This window comes from Schistocerca gregaria, chromosome 11 (assembly GCF_023897955.1).
Source record: "Schistocerca gregaria isolate iqSchGreg1 chromosome 11, iqSchGreg1.2, whole genome shotgun sequence".
In the NCBI taxonomy this organism is placed as follows: domain Eukaryota; kingdom Metazoa; phylum Arthropoda; class Insecta; order Orthoptera; family Acrididae; genus Schistocerca; species Schistocerca gregaria.
The window spans coordinates 142,467,586-142,493,000 of NC_064930.1; the positions used below are offsets into that span (position 1 = coordinate 142,467,586).

The 25,415-nt window shown below is 41.5% G+C and overlaps 1 protein-coding gene across 2 annotated transcripts in view; it reads right to left on the reverse strand.

Moving 5' to 3' along the window:
* LOC126295256 (uncharacterized) overlaps positions 1-25,415 on the reverse strand; it is a 232,045-nt gene that overhangs the window by 178,450 nt on the left and 28,180 nt on the right. For both annotated transcript variants that reach the window (XM_049987657.1, XM_049987656.1), the window contains exons 2-4: positions 15,460-15,606; positions 9,004-9,270; positions 2,016-2,161 (exon numbers count right to left, since the gene is read on the reverse strand). In XM_049987657.1, the coding sequence (XP_049843614.1) occupies positions 2,016-2,161; positions 9,004-9,270; positions 15,460-15,602 (556 nt within the window). In that variant the 5' untranslated portion in view covers positions 15,603-15,606. The remainder of the gene's footprint in view (positions 1-2,015; positions 2,162-9,003; positions 9,271-15,459; positions 15,607-25,415) is intronic.

Below are 25,415 nucleotides of genomic sequence, written 5' to 3' on the forward strand. Positions count from 1 at the left end.
GTAAACTGTTTATTATTTCAAAAGTAACCACCATAACTATTAATACAGTGAACGCAATGAGAGATAATGCAACTGCGGCATCTTCCTTTTGTGCAGTGCGGGTCAGTAACAACTGTTTTGCATGACTTTCGTACTAGGTATTGAAACTGTCGTTCCACTATTGTTATTTTGTAATAAAACCTGGCATAGTTCAAATAAAGTAGTCACTTTTTTGTATATATATATAATAGTCAAATTCCTACAGGTGGCTTCAGTTGTCTAATATGAGTACGATTCCAATAGTGCCGTTTGTTGGATGCAGAAGTTCCGCTGTTCACCGTGTCTGTCTCAATTTGGGTGTTTCTAATACAATTTTTCTTTCTGGATGTGCTTGCTTGCTGCTACTTGATATAAAAAGTAATATGAAAAACTCATAAGTTCATCATTCACTTTCGATTTATTTCACAGGGAAGTACAACTTTGTTCCACGACTGCGTCTCAACCGACCACAGCTGACTCTACAAGTGACAAAGAATGACTCTAGCTTCAAAGATATTCTACACGACACCCAAACTTCTGCTTGTAATAAGTCTCTTTGATATTGTTCGTCATATCCACCAATATCAATCAATATATTGCAATTTTTTAAACATAATAGTAAATTAACATAAAAAATAAGTAGATTATAATTTATAAAAATTCCGACAAAAATATAAGAGAAAAACATTCACCACTTCGCCCACTAAATTCGGTATCGATAACTTCAGTTGAAAATAATACATCTCCCAGATCCATTACAGTATGGTGCGGATTTCCCAACAGCACAGAGCATTGGACGATGGCATGAACAATTCCAAGAAAGAGGTTGATCGTGTAAAGGCAAATTGCCAGGCCATCCCCGAGAGTCTGACAGACGTTGAACCCATCCGCCATAGTTTCACAAGGAGTCCGCAGAAAGACTGCCAAAATACATTCGTCGCACATCTCGACATCTCAACAAGCCCCCCGATGTCTGTCTGGTGCGTGTTGTGTCGACGTTTACATGCGAAACCATATAAAAGTCAGCTACTGCAAGCTTTTCATAAAGGTGGCAAACAACAACGTGTGGAGTTCTGTAATTTAGTCCTTGGCAAGATGGAGGATGACAGTTTTTCTCCACGCTTAGTGTTTAGTGACGAGGCAACATTCAATTTAAATCGAAAGCTGAACCACCATAATGTGAGAATATGGGGTAAGGAACAACCACATGAAGTTGTACAACATGAGAGGGACTCTCCAAAATGCAATGTGTTTTGTGCAGTTTCACTGAAAAAGGTGTACAGTCCAGTTTTCTTTCCCGAGAACACTGTTACAGGAAGCAGATATCGTGATATACTTGAGAACCTTTCTTTCCCCACAGCTGGAGACTGATTCAAACGACTTCATTGATCAACAGGATGGGGCACCGCCACAATGGCATCTGGAAGTGCGAGAATTTTTAAAGCGAAGGACTACTGAACGATTCGGCCTTGACTGTATGTGATTATTTCTTGTGGGGGTTTATGAAAGACTCTGTTCATGTGCCTCCATTACCAACAACAATTAATGAACTGAGACATCGCGTAACAGCAGCCGTGGAAGCTGTAACTCGAGACATGCTCGCTGCAGTGTGGGAACAATTTGAGTACCCCTCTGACATTTGCCTTGCATCTCGTGGGCAGCATGTAGAACACCTATGAAAAGTTATGAAAAACCTTTTTGAGTTTCCTGTTCATGAAAAAACAAAATTCAATGTATATGTTTACTAGTTTCAGAAATGTAGACGTGCCAAACTGGATGATTCTTTTTGCTACATCCTATACTGGGGACCGATAACAGTACCTGAAAAGATGGTAAAGCGAAAGAATTGCTAGGGCAGGTCATTGTTGATGATTTAGGACCTAGCAGCTGCACCAAAACGAAGATGATAATGGAAATAAGTGATAGGAACAAGAGTTCCATCAAACTGATTGTGAAAGTTGATGAAAAATATATATATATATATGAGAGGCACTCACTGTGGTGAGAGTCTTCACCGGTGGACGCACCATCTGGGTAATGCCCCAGTTCTGCCTGCTCTGAGCTCCGCTTCGACTTGGATGAGGTGATCTGGTTCTTGTGCACACGCTCCATGTGTGTGCTCCGAGTTCCCATGTATTTGAACCTAAGAGACTTTTTTTCTGTTTATTTAATTTGCATACAATCATCAAATTTATGGCTTCTGCAAGAAATGGTATCAATAGAATAGTTACAGTTGAAAACTGCTGGCCCCATGCTATTACTACTGTACATGTTTATTATGCTATAATTTCCATGCTACTGCTTCAAACTGATTCACAACACAAGCAATATCGTACAATATGAGGGTCATTCAATAATTAAAGAGACAAATTGGTCTGGAGAAAAAAGCATTTATTTTTACAAAACAATTCTTTTTCTACTTTTCAAGATAATATCCTGGAACATTTATGCACTTGTTCCAACACGCTACACGCTTTTTTATTACGGCTGCTTTGGCTTGATCTTTCAACCGACTTTCCACAAAATTTTTCACGTCCTCGTTGTCCTGGAACCTCTTGCCACGTAATGCCTCCTTCAGTGCACCAAACAAATGGAAATCAGCGGGTGCTGAGTCAGGACTGTAAGGGGGATGAGGCAGTACTTCCCAGCCCATTTTGTCGACGGTTTCACAGCTTAGTTGAGCAAAACGAGGACATGTGTTGTTTTGCTGGAGAACCACACCTCTCTTCTGAGATCCACGACATCTCTCTCTCGTGGCTGGCTTCACCTTGTTTGAAAGCAAACAGGAGTAATATTGGCTCTTTGTGTATAACACTGCTCTTCGAGATAATCACAAAAAACTGGACCTTCAGCATCCCAAAACACTCTCAACATGATTTTCCTGCTGATGCTCGGGTTTTGAATTTTTCCTTGACAGGTGAGTTGGTGTGCTTCCACTCCATGCATTGTCTTTTTGATTCTGGCACATAATAGTGAACCTAAGTTTCACTGCAAGTTAAAATTTTGTTGAGGAAGTACTCACATTCTCTTTCAAAACGTTTCTTTAGCTCTGTGCACACTCTCAACCTTGTTTCCTTGTGTACCGAGTCGACTCCTTTGGGACCCATATTGCACATGTTTTGGGTACTCCAGATTATTGCAGGTAATGTTATGAACTGTACCGGTACTTTCAGTACTAGCTTGAACCTTATCAACTATCATTTCCACAGTAACACGGCGGTCGGCACGAATAGTGTCAACAATTTGACTTTCAAGTGAGGGAGTTGAAACTGCAACTGGTCAGCCAGTACAGTGTTCGTCAGTCACTGAGTTGTGATCATTTTCGAACTGCTCTCCTGCTTGTAAAAATTTGCACGATTCATACAACCTTCACCACAAACTTCAGGCAGCCTACAGTATGTATTAACTGGTTTCTCACCTTCAGAAAGTAAAAAACAAATAACAGAGCGTTTTTCAACTAATGTGGACATTTCAAGCAGTCTCGCCGTCTTGAAATGTATTTTCAAGGTTATAAACAAAACAATGTTGACACATCAGCTGATCAGGGCTCATCCCATTGATGGCAACTTAAATCCATAAAAGTACAAAACTTGCCCTGCTAATTGCTTTTTTTTTCCCAGACCAATTTGTCTCTCTAATTATTAAATGACCCTTGTACATCACCTGTCCAAATTAGTAGTAGTAATAATAATAATAATAATAATATGAAAATTTTTCTTACGAGGTCTTGGCATGTCGTCTCAGTGAAACACAGTGGCTGTGTTGTAATTCTTGTTATAATTACAACAAGCTTCTGATTATCTGTATGTGGATTGTTCAGTTTACAGATTAACCTCCATAGTACAACAATTTTTGAAAAAATGGAAAGACTAAAATATTAGATACAGTTAGCCGAGGCCCTGGCATAACCAGTGTATGTATTTATTCCACTCTCCTGTGAATTTAACTCCTCCCTTTCCCCATGTCTGCCCACCATCTCCTGGCTCCCTCTATCTGCCTACCCATCTACTCCTCCCTTCTTTCTCCCCATTGTCAGCCCATAGGAGGTTGCTGGTTCTTAACTGTAGTATTTCTTTCCAGATTGCCAAATTTGGCTGAAATCGATCCATGGGTTTAGGAGGGGCTTTATATTCGTGGCTTAGCCCACAGATGTACATCTAACGTATGTACAGAGTTAGTAGTAAAGGAGTAACAAATTAAAACACCATGCACGATGTGGCAGTTATTTATGACTCTCGAACTGTGTGTCGGCCAATGATACATTTTTGCAAGTACATTCGGTGGTATACAAGAATGCTCTCTGCAAAATGCATAGCTAGTAGAGTAAGTAATAAAGAAGCAATAAATTGTAACGTCATGTCTGATGTAGCGGTTTTCCTGCAAGAACAGTGAAAATGTAGTGAGTGCAAAACTTTGTTCCTCTCATCATTTTGTGAAGAATGCCAGCAAGAAAATGTCTGGTTAAAGTTTCAAATGATGAGTAAAGTTGGTCGCAGGTCACTAAGTGCTCACAGTCTAAAATACTGGATGAATGTAGTCTGTCTATCTGAGCATCACGAGCTATGACACTTTTTCACCCTCGCCCCTTGGAGACAGAGGTAATGATCACGTCCACAGTGGTTCTTTCGAGACGCACAAGCACATCTGTCTCTATATTCAGTTAGAAGGAAATAAGTAACAAATTAAAACAAGAGGCATGATGTGGCAGTTATTCACACATCCCAGTGTTTACAACTTCATGCCTCCTAAAACTTTGTGTAGCCCAATGACATATTTTTGTACATACATTCAGTGAGCCAAGTTCAGTTAAAACCAGTGCTGTGACTTAGGAGGAGATGCGGAACATACACTACGTGATCAGATGTACCCGGACAGTCCCAAAAACATACATTCTTCATATTACGTGCATTGTGCTGCCACCTACTGCCAGGTACTCCATATCAGCGACCTCAGTAGTCATTAGACATCGTAAGAGAGCAGAATGGGGCACTCTGCGGAACTCACGGACTTCTAATGTGGTCAGGTATGCCTGTATGTGAGATTTCCACACTCCTAAACATCCCTAGGTCCACTGTTTCCGATGTGATAGTGAAGTGGAAACGTGAAGGGACACGTACAGCACAAAAGCGTACAGGCCGATCTCGTCTGTTAACTGACAGAGATCGCCGACAGTTCAAGAGGGTCGTAATGTGTAATAGGCAGACATCTATCCAGACCGTCACACAGGAATTCCAAACTGCATTGGGATCCACTGCAAGTACTATGACAGTTAGGCGGGAGGTGAGAAAACTTGGATTTCATGGCTGAGCGGCTGCTCATAAGCCACATATCACGCTGGTAAAAGGCAAATGACACCTCGCCTGGTGCAACGAGCGTAAACATTGGACAATTGAACAGTGGAAAAACGTTGTGTGGAGCGACGAATCACGGTACACAACGTGGCGATCCGATGGCAGGGTGTGGCGAATGCCCGGTGAACGTCATCTGCCAGCGTGTGTAGTGCCGACAGTAAAATTGGGAGGCGGTGGTGTTATGGTGTGGTCGTGTTTTTCATGGAGGGGGCTTGCACCCCTCGTTGTTTTGCGTGGCACTATCACAGCACAGGCCTACACTGATGTTTTAAGCACCTTCTCGCTTCCCACTGCTGAAGAGCAATTCGAGGATGGCAATTTCATCTTTCAAAACAATCGAGCACCTGTTCATAATGGACGGCCTTTGGCGGAGTCGTTACACGGATTGGCCTGCACAGAGTCCTGATCTGAATCCTACAGAACACCTTTGGGATGTTTTGGAATGCCGACTTCTTGCCTGGCGTCACCGACCGACATCGATACCTCTCCTCAGTGCAGCACTCCGTGAAGAATGGGCTGCCATTCCCAATAAACCTTCCAGCACCTGACTGAATGTATGCCTGCAAGAGTGGAAGCTGTCATCGAGGCTAACTGACTGTGGACTGAGCTGCCTGCACCTACTTCCTTTATGCCTTTGTGACCCTCCCCAACCTCTCCCCTGCCTGACGAAAGACTAGTGGTTTAGACAAGCTAGCTATACAGGTCAATCTCAACTCAACTGACAAAAATTTCAGGGACATTTTCAGAGTATTTTGGTGTAAGGGGGCCATTGCATCTGATGGCTCATTATAGAGTAATATTTAGGGACTGGAAAAATTTGCATTTTGTGATAAAAGCAAAATAGATGCCTCAAAAATGCAAAAACAAAAAATTACTTAACAGATACTGTTTCATAATGAATTGTGATCAGATGAACTATTTTATCAGTGATAGTTTGAAACAGCTTTATTTCTGCATATAAATATCGAAAATGTAATGGAATTTCAGTAACTCGTATCGTACGTCACCTGGCGAAGCCCAATTTGGAAAGTTAATGTGCATAGCAACCCGTTTGCAAAACAAAAAGTGCACAAACGTAATGTATCAATCCACTTGATGCTCTGTTGGCATGGCAGCTGTGGGTTAGTTGAATGCTTTATTTAAAATACACACTGCGTAATGGAACGTAGTACTCAACCCTGGGACCTAGCATTTTGTATCAAAGAAACATGCACATATGTTTGTTAGCTCAACTTCAAAATTTGGTACAATGCACACACTGTAATGTAGAAATTAGGTGGTGGATGTTTTGACCTATGGTTGCTTCAAATACCACTAGAGGTTGTGTCTGAACAAATATGCTAACAATACTCTCCAACGCTCAACAAGCAATCGAGATGTAGCTTTGTGTTGTGTGTTGCCTGTTGTTTTCCTTTCTCATTTTGAAATTAGTGAAGTTGCTAAGCCCAGATCATCACGCATTTTGAGTGCGGCACTTACAACACCAGAAAAGATCGGTGATCTGTGTAGCTGTTCTGCTTTCACAGAACACAGTGTAGGTTGCTGCCCTGCAAGAGGGATTGTGGGACTTGTTTCCCTGCATGTTCCCCTCCTCTCTAGCGGTCAAAATTCAAGTTCGTTTACACTTGCAGCCATCTGCCACTATATAGCGCCCACTCTCTGCATAATAGTAGTAGGAAAACAAAATGTCACTTTTTTTGACAGCACCAAAATTCTTTCCCTAATGTTAAAATAGAAGTACTATGTGTAGCATTGTCAAGTGTAGATCACAAAGCTATAAATGCCTATGAAAGGACAAGCTTAATATTTTGCAGATTCTGTAAACGTCAAACAGGAACATTCAGTTCAGTGGCTGGAAAATGCTACTCGTTTCAATAGAACAATCATTTGTTGAATGCTTAAATACAGCCAAATGAAAACTACTAAAGCCATTTCAGTAGGAGGAGGGGGGGGGGGGGAGGTGGTAAGAAAAGAAAAGAAAAGAAAAGAAAAGGAAATGAAAAGCTGTTTAAGTTCTTGCAAAACGAAACACTCCCATCAAAACATTCTTAATCAGCACTGTTTTTTGAAACAGTCAATTTCAAAGAATGCATGCCACACTTGTCTTCACTCATGTAGCTTGACAACCTTTTAAATATGTGCACCTAATCATTTACAGACAATAAAAATAGATGCAAATTTTGATAAAAATAGACTAACTTTTCAAAAAATAGATAGAAAGTCTGCAAAAAATATATGTTAATTTTGCCAAAAGAATAGATACAAATTTTTGCCAAAAGAATAGATACAAATTTTGCCAAAAGAATAGATACAAATTTTGCCAAAAGAATAGATACAAATTTTGCCAAAAGAATAGATACAAATTTTGCCACAAATTACATGCTTATTTTGCCAAAAAATACAATCTAATTTTGCCCAAAAATACAATCTAATTTTGCCAAAAGATAGATGCTAGCTAATTTTGTGAAAAGATAGATGAAAGCTAATTTTGTGAAAAGATAGATGAAAGCTAATTTTGTGAAAAGATAGATGCCAATTTTGCCAGAAAATGAATGCTAAGTTTTCCAGGAAACAGATGCTAATTTTGTCGCAAAACAGATGCTAATTTTGTCACAAAACAGATGCCAATTTTGTCACCAAACATATGCAAATTTTGTCACAAAACAGGCTAATTTTGCAAAAAAAAAACATACAAATTTTGCAAAAAAATAGATTTGAGTTTTGATGAAACCAGATGCGAGTTCACAAAAAAGAAAAAAGAAATAAATAAATAAAAATAAGAATGAGAGTTTTTCCGAAAAAAAATGCAAGTTTTCCAAAACGGACAGATGCGAGTTTTCCAAAAGGACAGATGCAAGCTTTCCAAGAATAGATGAGAGCTCTGCAAATAAACAGATGAGAATTAAAAAAAAAATGAGAGTTAACAAAAAACAGATGCTACATTTTATGGCTCTAGTAATAACGCAATTCTGATTGACTAAGCTTGCTACAAAAGGTACCTTTTGCTTTGTTTCTGCACCAAAATGTACAACACAGAACAGAGGGTAATGCAATACCTCTCAAACTGTGCAAAAGTGGCTTGACGTGGTTGCCACACCGGCACAAACGGCTCACCACAGCACTGTTGCACCACTCTTCCACTGCATTCACTTAAACCGTGCGTATCGCCCGACACTCCACCGGTAAACCTATCCACATTGCTGTGCAGCCGGTATTGATGGAAGAATGAGCCCCTGGCAGAACCTAGCAGTAGTGAGCACTAGCTTTTGGGCGACGAGTGAAGTGGGTATTAGTGCCGTCGACACTGAGTACTGCGAACGGACGAAACAAGTTTGTCTCCGAACAATACACAGCCAGTACTGTTAACATCTGCAACGTCATCAGTATATGGCCAGTGGCATACAGGTACGATGATAAATGGAGATAAGAAATCAAATGAAGTGCTATTACCCTGTAACAAGCCACTTGCAATAACACATCTCCTACAGAAAAACACTCATGAAATATTCTCAACGACAAACAGTGGTGTCAGGATTCACGCTGCAGTTTCGACTACATCCAGATGCATGCGACAGCCACGCACTGCCCACGCAATAGCGGAATGCGCGAGTCGACTGGTGACCCTGCCACTCACCGGCTCTCGCAGTAGAAACAGGTGTAGCGACAAGAGTCGGACTTCGTGACGGCGGCCACGGCCGCGCGAAGTAGAGCCAGGTACGAGCGGGGCCGTTTCGACGTCGGCTCCTGCCGCGCCCGTCTGCCCGGCTCCGAGTCGTACGCGTGTCGCCCTCGGCCTTTCGGCGACACCTCGGGTGCGGGGGTGGATACGGGATGTCGTGCCGTCCGCTCCCGCAGCTGGCCCGGCGTCAGTCGTTCGAGGCCGGCGAGGCGGGTCGACCCACTGCAACCGTGACAGCTCTGTGCTGTAGTTCACACTTACACAGGAAATACCAACATATCTACAACCACTTCCGTAAGTACCAAATTGTATCCTTTTTTCAGAAAAACTAATTACTTATTTTATGACACGATCACTAACAAGCATTGAGGGAGTGGGAAAGAGGCAACTGTGGCCACCCGATTTGATAACAACTTTTTAACCGCAACCCATTTCTGCATTAATGCTAGCACATTTTCATACTGAATAACACTTTCTTATTTACACACTAAAATACACAATTCTGATGTTCCATGACAACATTTATTTTTTCATCCACTGTAAACTGGCTTTTGACTTTCTAGGCCATCATCAAACAACGTCACAGTTGTTAAGTTAGTCAACACAACTGCAGTGACATGTTAAATACACAAACATTGTTCTTCTAAAGATGATGATGATGATTATGATTAGGTTTGTGGGGCGGTTATCAGCGCCTGTACAATTTCGCAACCTGCGCTCAGCCCAATTTCGCCACTTTCCTGGATGATGATGAAGTGATGAGGGCAACACAAACACCCAGTCATCTCGAGGCAGGTGAAAATCCCTGACTCCACCGGGAATCGATCCCGGGACCCCGTGCTCGGGAAGCGAGAACGCAACCGCAAGACCACTAGCTGCTGACTTCTAAAGATATGTGACCTACTATGACAATATGTCTAGACAAAAAATATAAGCATAATGAAATAAATGGAGATGGTGTGGACAAATAAACCTTATATATTACATTATACTCTAGATTAAAAGTATTAGAATACAGGTTTTTTCATAGAAAATGACCTGATTTTGAAACTGTATATTTATTGGTAAAAACATACTACAAACATGGAATGAATTGCAAAATAGTCACAAAACCTTAAAAGTTTTAGCTACAATTTTACAAATCCTTTACATGTCCACCAGCAGCAGCACGAATAACATCTAGACGATAGCTAAATTCCAGGATGAGATTTTCACTCTCTAGACGAGTGTGCACTGATATGAAACTTTTCGGTAGATTAAAACTGTGTGCCCAACCGAGACTTGAACTCGGGACCTTTGCCTTTCGTGGGCAAGTGCGCTAGCGACTGAGCTACCCCAGCACGACTCACACCCCATCGTCACAGCTTTACTTCTGCCAGTACCTCGTCTCCCACCTTCCAAACTTTACAGAAGCTCTCCAGCGACCCATGCTGAACTAGCACTCCTGAAAGAAAGGATACTGCGGAGACATGGCTTAGCCACAGCCTGGGGGACGTTTCCAGAATGAGATTTTCACTCTGCAGCGGAGTGTGCGCTGATATGAAACTTCCTGGCAGATTAAGCAGGAGAGCTTCTGTACAATTTGCAAGGTAGGAGACAAGGTACTGGCAGAAGAAAAGCTGTGAGGATGGGGTGTGAGTCGTGCTTGGGTAGCTCAGTTGGTAGCACTTGCCCGCGAAAGGTGAAGGTCCCGAGTTCGAGTCTCGGTCCGGCACACAGTTTTAATCTGCCAGGAAGTTTCAGATAGCTAAATTAGTCATAAATTTTACACTATCAATCTGCTTTTACAGAAATCACGGTGCCTGTCATTCTATTCTTCCCTTCTTCTTTGTCAGGAGATGGAGGGGAGATGAACATACTTTTCTTGACATATCCGCACAAGAAAGAAAAATGGTTGCTCGAGGTCATGTCTGGCAATCTTTGAGGCCAAGAACGCAGGGCAGTGGGTCTTGAGGCCTCATGCGCCCCATCCAGCATGGGGTATCTTCGAATGCTGCGAACTGGCTTTTCCCAAAACTTCTGGAGGATTCTTACAACTTCCTTTTCCTACAGCAGGGAGCTGCACCACACCGACACAAAAATGTATGTCAGTCTGTCAGTGACGGTCTGCCTCAACGCTGGACAGAGTGCACGGGTCCCCAAGACTTTGTTTGTTGTTAGGTTTTTTGAAACTTTTTTGTGATGTTGGTGATGTCATCCAAGTCTCAGCTTGGAGTACCTTGGCTTTATAAAAAAAACACCCACTGCAATGCATTCTAGGCCTCCAAGATTGCCAGATGCGACAGTATGTGATATTTGTTTCCTTGCGGCGATAAGTGGAGGTAACAGTGTTGTACATCTCCTTTTTATCACCTGACGTGGAAGATGTGAAGAATAGAGTAACACCTTAACAAACGTAATCACAGTCCGTAGTAGGCTGTAATGCGATATTTATTTAATTGTGCGATTAGCTAAGTGTCGACTAAGGGCCGTTGTCAAACATCTGTAAAACTGACATTGAAAAGCAGTACATTGTCTGCATAGACAGGCATGTATAACTAACACTTTACACACCTCACATTAAGATAAAACATTACTTTAGTTCTTACTTACATTTGTAGCAATCTGTATTTCACGCCATTTTCAGATCACTGTCAATTACAAGTAAAAAGTAGCCATATTCTGTCATTTTACGGAAGGATCCACACGACAGTAACACCTTTTAAGATTATATTCTTAACTTTGCTCTGTGTACAACAATATGGTAACTGACAGCAGCTGGTGATTTGTTGTCTCAGGTACATATTCATCCAAAGAATTCAAGGCTCTCAACAGCGCATATCTTAGGCACATAACACACACTGCTGGCATGCCAGACTTAGTTGATGTAATCTATAAAATAAGTCAGTGACAAAGAATACATGAAGGGCACACAAATGGACATAAAATCTTGCATACAGTACATGGCATACCAATAGATAAACTACATTATTTTAAACATCGTATTAATGGAAATACGAGGGTGAGTCAAATGAAAACCTCAAATATTTTTTTAAATATTATTTATTGTGCAGAAGTGGTACAAAGCTGCATCACTTTTCAACATAATCTCCCCCACGCTCAATGCAAGTTCTCCAGCACTTAAAAAGTGCATAAATTCCTTTAGAAAAAAAATTGTTTTGGTAGTCCGCACAGCCACTTATGCACCGCGTGGCGTACCTCTTCATCGTAACGGAACTTCTTTGATCCCATTCCATCTTTGAGTTGTCCAAACATATGGAAATCACTTGGGGCAACGTCTGGTGAGTAAGGTGGATGAGGAAGACACTCAAAATGCAGCTCTGTGATTGTTGCAGCTGTTGTACGGGCAGTGTGGGGCCTTGCATTGTCATGTTGGAAAAGGACACCTGCTGACAGGAATCCACGTCGCTCTGATTTGATTGCAGTCCGCAGATAATTTTTTAGGAGATCTGTGTACGATGCACTGGTGACAGTGGTCCCTCTAGGCACGTAATGCCCCAAAATGACGCCTTTTTCGTCCCAAAATAGAGTCAGCATAACCTTCCCTGCCGACGGTTCGGTTCGAAAATTCTTTGGTTTTGTTGACGAGGAATGGCGCCATTCCTTGCTCCCTCTCCTCATTTCGGGTTGGTGGAAGTGAACCCAGGTTTCGTCCCCAGTAACTATTCTTGCAAGGAAGCCATCACCTCCTCGTTCAAAGTGCCGAAGAAGTTCTTCACGAGCATCGAGACGTCGTTCTCTCATTTCAGGAGTCAGCTGCCGTGGCACCCATCTTGCAGACACTTTGTGAAACCGGAGCACATCATGTGGTGCGCTGACCCGTGACTAATCTGTAAATGTGTTGCAATGTCATTCAGTGTCACTCGGCGGTTTTCCTTCACTACGGCTTCAACTGTTTCAATGTTACGGGGAATCACAACTCGTTCTGACTAACCTAGACGAGGAGCATCTTCCACTGAAGGCACACCATTTGTGAACTTCCTACTCCATTCGTAGACTTGATGCTGTGAAAAATGTGCAATACGATACTGAACCTTCATTTGTCTATGAATTTCAATAGGTTCCACTATGCAAAAACCGAATAAAAGAACGCTGTTCTTCCCTGGTGCAAGTCACAAGTGGGTCGGCCATGTTTATACTGATACTGCGACAGTATGTGTGCATCTGCACTATCCTGCCACCTACATACCTCATGTATATTTGTGTTAATATGATATTTGAAATAATGCAGTTTGTCTGATGATATGTCATGTACTGTATACAATATTTTATGTCCATCTGTATGCCCTGAATGTATTCTTTGGTCACTGACTGTTTTATACACGAAACCAACTAAGTCTGGCACACCATCAATATATACTACATTGTAACATTACAGGTCGGAATTAATCTATGAGGTCTTGAATTTCTTATTTGTATCTGTCAGTTGGCATGGAGAAATTGAGATACGGGGGATTTCTTTATATAGTTTTGCATGATTATGTCCGGACCTTAGCAAAGCTGTCTTTTAGTTACATGTGATTTGCAATTTGTTATGTGTTACTTTCCGATAATAAATCTATTTTTTTATTACCATTAAAATATAATGATGATAAATGTTTCCGATCATTTGGAATAAAATTTTAATAACTACGCAGATGACGTGACAGCATTTGTTTGCTCTTAGAGGGGGTAAAAAAATGTTTAAAAAATGTCTTAATTGTGTGTTTATGATGGCCAGTGTCAGGATCAGTGATTACGATTCCAAAACTAATTGATTGGATGAAGTTCAATTGCACACAATCATGTAGGGCGAATTGTGACCTTGAAATTGGTTGTAGATGTACGCAGGTCAATTTCATGACAGGCTAGTAAGCGTCACGAAACCAGAAGGTCATACATAGTTATCACCAGAAACAGTGTACTATTTTTCATGCACATGTTTACACTTTACACCGAGCTGTGGATGATTTGTGGGCACGAAATAAACATTTGAAAGCATTTGATTAAATATAAAGGAAAAATGTAAAGAAGTTTATTCGTATATTTTGTTATTTCATGAACAGTGATATTTTCTTATAGTGGTGTGTAGCCTTACGTATTATTAATATTGTGACAGACTAACGGTAAGTGCTCTCGTTACAAGTCGAGTTTTGGGCCTGATTAAGAGTAGCTGGTTCTTAAAGTCTCAAAGATTAAGTTAAGAATAAAATCACACTTAAATAACACTGCATCAAAACCCACTATCTTTATACTACATTATACTATTCCGGAATCAGGTGATACCGTGGCCTTGTAGTTGTGTGTTGCCGACAACAAATAGGTAAACGCAAACATAAACATTTCACATGCTCTGATATCGATAAGGGAAAGATACATGCTACTGAGAACCTTGGAGTCTTTGGATGAATATGTATCTGTGACAACAAATTACCAGCTGCAGTCAGTTACCATGTACTTGTACACAGAGCAAAGCTCAGAATACGATCTTAACAGGTGTCACTGTAGTGTGGATCCTTTCATAAAATGGCAGAATGTGGCTACATATGACTGGTAATTGACAGTGATTTGAAAATGACATGAAATACACATGTTACGGATGTGAGTAAGAAGTAAAGTAATGCTTTACCTTAATATGAGGTGTGTAAAGTGTTATCTATACATGGCGATATAAGCAGACAATGTAGTGCCTTTCCACGTTGGTTTTGCAGGTGCTTGACAAAGATTCTCAGTTAAAGTCAACTAATCGCACGGTTAAAAAACCATCGCATTACAGCCTATTACAGACCATGTATACATTAATTAAGCATCTCGACTCTGTGGCTTCCCACAGACACAAAAAAATTTACAAATAACATCTTCATAACTTCTGTCATAGCAGATATATTGTGTAAAATTTGTGATGAATTTAGCTATTGTCTAGATGTTGTTTGAGTTGCTACTGGTGGGGACACAGAGTAATTTTAATAGAACAGATAAAATTTTTGAGTATTTTGCAGTTCATCCTGTGTTTGTAGTGTGTTTTTATGAATCAATGTGGAGTTTTGAAATCAAACAAATCTTTTTTAATCACCCTGTGTACAGGCCGACAGCCCCCCCCCCCACCCCCCCCCCCCCCTATATAAGTGTAGGGAAAAGTGTTGTTATTTTGGCAAAAAATGGACAACATGTATGTACGGAACATCCTTCTTTAGCTACGGATGAACATTTTATCAGTGAATCTCTCGAGGGCAACATTGTACCAAGCCTGGCAATGTGACATAATAAATGGTAAGAATGACTCGATTTTTAAATCATAGACGGTAATCCTGACATACAAATTTAACACACATGAAATAGTCATCCAAATCGGGCAACACACACTACACAGTTGACTGTGACAGTACCAGGGAAGTATGTGTTCATGGAGTGATGCAGTAATGCTGCACCTACCCTGGGTCGAGTCCCCTCTCGAGCTGGTTACTGGCAGCTCGGTGCAGCACCCCACCAAAAGCCGTCGAGATGTGCGTCTTCAGCCCCTCCACCTCCCCGGTGCAACCCAGCGGTCCCGTCACTGGGGCAGAGCTTGTCGTCATCGTGCTACAACACAACAACACAAACCGCGTAGTGAGTCACTGTGACAAATTACACCTTGAAGTACACTGGATACAACAGAAGAAAGTGAATGAGAAACAGAGGAAACAGTAGCAGATCTGAGAAACATAAAGGGACAATATATAGCAAAGAACAGGAAAAAAACATATATACGACTTTGCTTCCACAAATTTCTCTTCTCCCCAATTCTATTCAATACCTCCTCATTAGTTATGTGATATGCCCATCTAATCTTCAGCATTCTTCTGTAGCACCACATTTCGAAAGCTTCTATTCTCTTCTTGTCTAAACTAGTTATCGTCCATGTTTCACTTCCATACATGGCTACACTCCATACAAATACTTTCAGAAACGACTTTCTGACACTTAAATCTATACTCGATGTTAACAAATTTCTCTTCTTCAGAAATGCTTTCCTTGCCATTGCCAGTCTACATTTTATACACTCTCTACTTCGACCATCATGAGTTATTTTGCTCCCCAAATATCAAAACTCCTTTACTTCTTTAAGTGTCTCATTTCCTAATCTAATTCCCTCAGCATCACCCGACTTAATTAGACTACGTTCCATTATCTTCGTTTTGCTTTTGTTGATGTTCATCTTATATCCTCCTTTCAAGACACTGTCCATTCCATTCAGCTGCTCTTCCAGATCCTTTGCTGTCTCTGACAGAATTACAGTGTCATCAGCAAGCCTCAAAGTTTTTAATTCTTCTCCATGGATTTTAATTCTTATTCTCAATTTTTCTCTTGTTTCCTTTGCTGCTTGCTCAATATACAGATTGAATAACATTGGAGATAGGCTATAACCCTGTCTCACTCCCTTCCCAATCACTGCTTCCCTTTCATGTCCCTCGACTCTTATAACTGCCATCTGGTTTCTGTACAAATTGTAAATAGCCTTTTGCTCCCTGTATTTTATGCCTGCCACCTTCAGAATTTGATAGTATTCCAGTCAACATTGTCAAAAGATTTCTTTAAGTCTACAAATGCTAGAAATGTAGGTTTGCCTTTCCTTAATTTATTCTCTAGGATAAGTCGTAGGGTCAGTATTGCCTCATGTGTTCCAACATTGTGAAAAACTTTAAAAAAATATTGTGGTTCATAGTATTGCCCATCGCTGGCCACTACATTCTTCCATCTTTCGGATAGCATACAAATCCCATGGCGGAACAAATGGGCGACTTTTGTGGGGATCCGTGAATCGATTTACTTTTACACTTGTTCATATGATCGGAAGTGCTGCTCAGCCACACTGTATGCCACTGATCGAAAAATGTGGCAGTCAGGGAGAGCAACGTAAGCAGGCAGGATAGGACTTCTCATTTCAACATTTCGATGTGTTTTGACGGGTTTTGAGACATGGGGTTATGCACTAACTTGATGCAAAATTACCTTTACGTATCTATCAAACACATCAGTTGCTTTCAATAATAATGTCCTGTGACTGTCTTCGCCTGTTTCAGTAGCTATGAAAACGTTCTGTCTTCATACACAGGTAAAATATATACACCAAGACAAACATTTTAAAAATCTAGAGCATCAAAAAGAAAATCAAACATTTATGGATAAAATATAGAAACTGAAAAAGTTAGTATATGAAAATTACAGTTCACTCCGCAAAACAGACACCTCCAATTATATCCGATTGGGAAGAGCCAGGGCCAATATAGCAATTTAAAGAAAGAAAGAAAGAAAGAAAGGAATTCACATATACAGTACGGATGTTTGTGATCTGCTAGTTCTAATTTGAATATAAAACATTTCTACAAAGAAGAGAGAGACTGTACATTGCTACTTCCTTCTCACCAGTGTAACATTCTGTCATCCCAAAATTTTCAGTTTCCGCAATATGCTGTTCCATAAACTTAGATTCTAAATACTTGCCCTGACAAAGACACATTAATGAGTCTAAGCAACAAACATTAAACAATTTTCAACAGTTGTTCTGTTCACCAGTGCCCCTATTCACTGTTACCTTGCTGAGAACTGTATTCCTGTTTTTCTCAGCATTTTCTATTCCAATACAAATCATCAGTCTTCCAACTGATTTGATGAGGCCTACCACAATTTCCTCACACATGGCAACCTCTTGATGTCAGAGCAGCACTTACATCAAGATGCCCCAATTATTTGTCAAATGTATTCCAATCCCTATATCACCATACTGTTTTTGCCCTCTATGCCTCTCCCCAGTACCACTGAACTTATTTCCTAATGTCTTAACAATGCCCTATCACCCTGTCCCTTCTATTACAGTTAGGGTCACAAACATCACACCTTCTCAGACAGCCAATGAGCACTGAATAGTGTTCCGAGTGCTCGGCTGTGAATGCTAAAGGTAATGCAATTCTAACTCGTAACACGATTGTTACGAGTTGTTTAGGGACTTTCTATTCTATTAGTTGGAGTTGCCATCGCTGATGCCGGTACAAAGTGATAAATTCTGCACAAGCGAGCGAGAAACAATTTTGCAGGATATATGCTATCTCCGAGCGGAAAGCACGTACGTGCACAAACCGCGACCGTCACTCGGAATCGTCAACAATGAATTCCCCTTCTGTGCCTCGACACACGTGAACCACCACCATTTGTGGATCGGACTATAACCAAAGTTTTGCACAAATTCATTTTGCCCAGGCAATACCTCCCTTATTATTCCACTTTAATATCAGCGTACTTTTGCATAAACATTTCTGAAACACCTTCTCTTCCACCCTGCTTTTCCCATAATCCATGTCTCCCTTCCATACAGCCATCATCATCATCAGTTTTCTGCTGTACTGGCAGGTCCTTTGCATCTCCATTTCCTGCAAACAATTGCTCCCCCTCAATGCGAGCGTATGTGCCGCCATCCATCACACTGTCCGTGATGTGAAAGCTCTTCTGTCCACATACTCTCCTAACCAGTGCTCGCTTTTTTACTAAAAAGAAGTTTGAGGGTACTCCGACATGGGGTATAAGGCAGCAAAAATTAGTTATAACTGAAGCATGGGATACCACCTGTCTGCTTTTAGCCATGACGTCGTCAACATGTCGACAGAGGGGGGAGAGGTATCTGACTCTTCCGTTGACTTTACAGCTTAAATGAAGCAGGCGATACCGAGAAACACACAAAGATACAAGAGAAAGAGGTATTGAACACTTCAGTTTACCTCACCTCAAAAGAAGCATGCGATGCGATTTGAGCGTGCGATCATCCGTTTAGCACTAGCACCGCCCACTATTAGCAGGCGAAGGCACTACACGCTTGTCGAACTCGCTGCCAGCGATTCAGTTGCGAAGAAGATTTGCCGCAGCTTCGAAATGCATGAAACAGTCAATGACGTCAATTTTCCCACCAAAAACTGCACTGGTATCGTTCGTACTGCAATTACCAACACGAAAAAATGAAATAAAAAATATACATCCGTGAAATAAATCTTTGGAACTCTTCCAAGTTCGTAAAAATATTACTTTGCCGACAAAAAAGTTTAGGGGTATGCATCCCCCAGCGTTCCCCCAGAAAAACAGCACTGCGCCTGACGCTATTTTCATAACCCCTTCTTCATCGTTAATGTTTTCAGTCCACTTTCGTTTCCTGCTTTTTATTATATCCAGTAACTGCCCATGCTCTCCCACGCTTCTCAGAACCTATTCACCAGCCAACTGACATCTACAGAAGGCTGAGAAGAGATACCTCTGCTTGAAATCAGAATAGCTCCCAGGGAAACTGCGAACCATCTTTGGCGCTAGTAAAACATTACTGAGTTCACTCCTTTATTTCTTAATGCTTCCAAGTTGTCATCCTCAGCTGTCGCTCATTCGGCTGTATGTCAGAATCTAGCTCTCGTCCGTCGAGATAGCTAAGCTCGGCAGGTGAACACCCCAGAGAGCACGTGGTGGCCCCAGCACTGTGGCACGTGCAGCTGTTGCCCAGTGCGAAGCATCCTCTGCCGGCTACTGGACTGTCTTCGCTCTCACTCTGAATTCTACAATGACGCCTCAATGACCCACCCACTACGTACCCGATTTCGGTAGTCCTACAGTCGGTCGATCTCCTCCCTACACCTGATAGGTTTCAGCACCTGAGTCTTTAATGGGAATGTGGGCCCCGAGAGGCCCAGTAACCGGCTTCAACATCAACATCAACATCTACATCTACATCTACATCTACATCTACATCTACATCCATACTCTGCAAGCCACCCGACAGTGTGTGGCGGAGGGTACCTTGAGTATCTCTATTGGTTCTTCCTTCTATTCCAGTCTCGTATTGTTTGTGGAAAGAAGGATTGTCAGTATGCTTCTGTGTGGGCTCTAATCTCTCCGATTTTATCCTCACGGTCTCTTCACGAGATATACGTAGGAGGGAGCAATATACTGCTTGACTCTACGGTGAAGGAACGTTCTCGAAACTTCAACAAAAGCCCTTACCGAGCTACTGAGCATCTCTCCTGCAGAGTCTTCCACTGGAGTTTATCTATCATCTCCGTAACGCTTTTGCGATTACTAAATGATCCTGTAACGAAGTGCGCTGCTCTCCGTTGATCTTCTCTATCTCTTCTATCGACCCTATCTGGTACCGATCCCACACTGCTGAGCAGTATTCGAGCAGTGGGCGAACAAGCATACTGTAACCTACTTCCTTTGTTTTCGCATTGCATTTCCTTAGGATTCTTCCAATGAATCTCAGTCTGGCATCTGCTATACCAACGATCAACTTTATATCATCATTCCATTTTAAATCACTCTTAATGCCTACTCCCAAATAATTTATGGAATTAACTGCTTCCAGTTGCTGACCTGCTATATTGTAGCTAAATGATAAGGGATCTATCTTTCTATGCATTCGCAGCACATTACACTTGTCTACATTGAGATTCAATTGCTATTCCCTGCACCGTGCGTCAATTCGCTGCAGATCCTCCTGCATTTCAGTACAATTTTCCACTGCTAGAACCTCTCGATATACCACAGCATCGTCCGCAAAATGCCTCAGTAACTTCCGATGTCGCCCACAAGTTCATTTATGTATATTGTGAATAGCAACAATCCTACGACACTCCCCTGTGGCACACCTGAAATCATTCTTACTTCGAAAGACTTCTCTCCATTGAGAATGACATTCTGCGTTCTGTCATCCAGGAACTCTTCAATCCAATCACACAATTGGTCTGATAGCCCATATGCTCTTACTTTGTTCACTAAATGACTGTGGGGAACTGTATCGAACGCATTGCGGAAGTCCGTGTCAAAGTCCTGTGCTGGCAGCACCCTGTGATGTGATGTTGTCAGAAGACAGTCTATTTCTCCCTCTGTAGACGGTAGGCGGTGAGCAGCATGAAATTCGTCAGTTGGAGACAATCGTCACGAGTCCATCTTCGACTACTTCACACACTGTACCGGAGCACCTGAGACATACGAGGGGGGATAAAATGTAAATGGGATTTTTGTTCCTGAACGTCAACAGCCGCTGGGACTTGCCCCGCGTTTCTGCTACGCTTGAGCCCGTCTCACACGGAGCAAGGTTCGCCGCAAGTTTGTGAGATGGCATGCGTGCCTGCCGGCTTACAGGGAAAGGAGCCAGCTATCTTCCGTGCCGAAGCTCTCCCATGGTGCAAAATTGGCAGCTACTTGTGTTGCGATCGGCTGCATGTTCTATCGAACGAAGATGGCTGCTTCAGGTACAGATGTTAAGAGCAAACTGGCATTATTAGCTCTTTTGGCGCTAAACGATGCAGAAATGCATGCTAATGAGAGGAGAAGAAGAAAGAAAGAATGGACGAAAAACTGGATTAAGAGGAGAAACGCTGGAAAAGGTGTGCTCTCCGTGCTTCATAAAGAGTTGAGGTTAGTTCGCATAACACCTACTTTTGTTTGAAAAGTATCACCATTTCATTACTGTTTGACTTTATAAATATACCAATAATGACTGTTATATACGTCTTTATTTTGTAGGATAGAAGATCTCACATCCTTTGCAAATTTTATTCAAATGGATATATTGGTATTTGAAGAATTGCTTCGTACGGTTTCGCCTTTGATTCAGAAGAAAGACGCGGTGATGTGTCAGTCAATTACGGCGCGGGAAAGGTAAATGCATTACTATATGTTCGAAACAGAAAGTTAATTTTTATTTATAATCCACTGTAATTTTATGATCAATCTGAGACACGTTTAATATGAGTCTGTAGGCTTGCTGTCACACTGCGTTTCCTAGGAACCGGAAACACTTACAAAGATTTGGCCTATTCTACACAAATAGCGAACAACATGCTCTCCCGAATGATACCGGAGACTTTGACGGCCATAGCAAGCGTGTTAGGAGATAATGCGATACAGGTAAGTTCAAGATAAATGCTATACGTATTTGCTACGATTTTCTTCTTGGTATGGCACGACTGTGAAGTAAAATGTAATTTGCAGTGTCCACGTGATCCTGCGTAGTGGAAAGTAATAGAAGATGGGTTCCACAGCCTCTGGCAATTCCCGCATTGCATTGGAGCACCTGATGGGAAACATGTCAAGTTTAGGCCTCTGCGGTCTGATGGTTCATCATTCAGAAACTACAAAGGTCACGACAGCATAGTTCTTTTAGCTCTAGTAGATGCTAATTATAAATTTTTGTTTGTGGATGTTGGCAGAAATGACAGAATGAATGACGGTGCAATATTCAGAGAGAGTGCCTTGTTCATGAAACTCATGGATGGTTCATTAAATTTGCCACCAAAGTCTCCACTTCCAGGTAGTGACATCTGTGTTCCCTACATGTTTGTGGCAGATGATGCTTTTGCATTAAAGGAAAATTTAATGAAACCATATCCTGAACGTGACATGAAACCTGAAAAAAAAAATTTTTACTACAGATTTTTTAGAGCTCGTAGAGTTGTGGGTAATGCCTTTGGCATAATGTCAAACAAATTCAGAATTTTGCTGCAGACTATTCCACTATTTGTTTACAAAGTAGAGCTCACTACAAAAGTGTGTTGCTTGCTACATAATTTTGCACTTGCCAGAAACTCTCAAGGAGATATCCATCCAAATGTAGATAAATTACCATGTCTTCCTGGCATTGCTGTTCAGGGTGCAAATCATAGTGCAGCCAATGCAAGAGAAGTGAGACAACATCTGACACGGTATTTCAATACTGTTGGCAGAGTTCCATGGCAGGAAAGGTGTGTTCAGAGAGGTAACAGATAATGGTTTATTATGTTTCTGAAACACTACCGTATTCATTGTTTCATTTTAAGTCCTTTGGCATATTGACAGTGATTTTGTGTGTGATATATATGTATATATATAATAGAGGGAAACATTCCACGTGGGAAAAATATATCTAAAAACAAAGATAATGTGGGTTACCAAACAAAAGCACTGGCAGGTTGACGGACACACAAACAAACACAAACATACACACAAAATTCGTGGCAAACGAATCTCCTCCAGTCCGAAATCCCTGAACCATTACACCAACAACCTGAAAACAGCTTTCGCATCCCACAACTACCCTCCTGACCTGGTACAGAAGCAAATAACCAGAGCCACTTCCTCATCCCCTCAAACCCAGAACCTCCCACAGAAGAACCCCAAAAGTGCCCCACTTGTGACAGGATACTTTCTGGGACTGGGTCAGACTCTAAATGTGGCTCTCCAGCAGGGATATAACTTCATCAAATCCTGCCCTGAAATGAGATCCATCCTTCACGAAATCCTCCCCACTCCACCAAGAGTGTCTTTCCGCCGTCCACCTAACCTTCGTAACCTCTCGGTTCATCCCTATGAAATCCCCAAACCACCTTCCCTACGCTCTGGCTCCTACCCTTGCAACCGCCCCCGGTGTAAAACCTGTCCTATGCACCCTCCCACCACCACCTACTCCAGTCCTGTAACCCGGAAGGTGTACATGATCAAAGGCAGAGCCACGTGTGAAAGCAGCCACGTGATTTACCAACTGACCTGCCTGCACTGTGAAGCTTTCTATGTGGGAATGACCAGCAACAAACTGTCCATTCGCACGAACTGACACAGGCAGTGTTTGTCGGTAATGAGGATCACCCTGTGGCTAAACATGCCTTGGTGCACGGCCAGCACATCTTGGCACAGTGTTACACCGTCCGGGTTATCTGGATACTTCCCACCAACACCAACCTATCCGAACTCCGGAGATGGGAACTCGCCCTTCAGTATATCCTCTCTTCTCGATTTCCGCCAGGCCTCAACCTCCGCTAATTTCAAGTTGCCGCCGCTCGTACCTCACCTGTCTTTCAACAACATCTTTGCCTCTGTACTTCCTCCTCGACTGACATCTCTGCCCAAACCCTTTGCCTTTACAGATGTCTGCTTGTGTCTGTGTACGTGTGGATGGATATGTGTGTGTGTGCGCGAATGTATACCTGTCCTTTTTTCCCCTTAAGATAAGTCTTTCCGCTCCCGGGATTGGAATGACTCCTTACCCTCTCCCTTAAAACTCTCATCCTTTCGTCTTTCCCTCTCCTTCCCTCTTTCCTGAAGAAGCAGCCATTGGTTGCGAAAGCTTGAATTTTGTGTGTGTGTGTTTCTGTGTCTATCGACCTGCCAGCACTTTTGTTTGGTAAGTCACATTATCTTTGTTTTTAGAGATATATAAATTTATATGTATCTCAGGCAATGATTGGAAACTGTGCAAGATCTTGCAAAAATCTGATCTTATTTTGTATAACAGCTCCAGAATTAATTACCTGGGACATGTCGAGAGGCACTATTACGAAATAATATTTTTCTTTGATGGTTATGAAGAAGGTATGAAAAGACCTACTAAACATTTATGTATCCCAAATTAACAGTTTTGGAAGATAATTTTGTGCAGACTGTATTTGTTGTAGTAAGGTACTGCACAATATTTGTTACTGATTGATAGCACTTGGATGTCTATGCTTATTTTTATTTTACTTATTTATTCATTCGTCCAAGGATCATCTAACAATTAGCTGGCATTTGTCACCATAATACAATGGAAAGACATAGTTTGCAAATGTACATATATGTGTACATATAAGTATGCTTTTGGGATAGGACAGCTTGTTGGCTGAAGCCTTGACATAACCTTGATGAGGGGTAACATAAATCAGGATGGCCAAATAGGGCATGCTCCAACCTCTAAAATATGAGGTTACTATTTTAACAGTTGGATTGGTTCATCTGTTTAGCCCCTATTGTACAATGTTCTTTGATTTAAGTACTGTCTGCTCCAGATAACTAATAATACAAATGTGGTTTTGCTGTTCACTTTTGGACACGGAAGAGCATTTAGTGATAACTCTGGATCACAAATTTGCTGCTTTACACCGTGCTCTAACTCTAGTCTGCTTGGACAACTGGCTCCATGCTGGTAGGCATACTTCTGTTCCCACCTCTGTCCTGAGTCTTCATCCCCTGTCATTCACTTCAGATATTGGCACAGGATTACAGTATTTTACAGTGTCGAGATGATGTTGTTATCCCATATTACTATTAACCACTTCCATTAACACTGTATCAGTGATTTCCAACCTTTGTGAAACAATGTTTCTGCGTGGAGTCAGATATTAGCTACTACCATTGCACACTAATTTTTGATAATCTCTTTTTTTTATATAGAATGGTGTTGGTAGTCTCAGAACAACATGTTAAAATTGGTTCATTGTACTCCTGTTTGTAAGCCACTTGATTTTTAGACTCCTTGCTTTTGGAATACCAGTGACTAGAAGACATCACTTTGCTACTGTTCTGCGTGAGAACTGAATAACAACAACAACAACAACAACAACAATTATTATTATTAGTGTGGCACAATG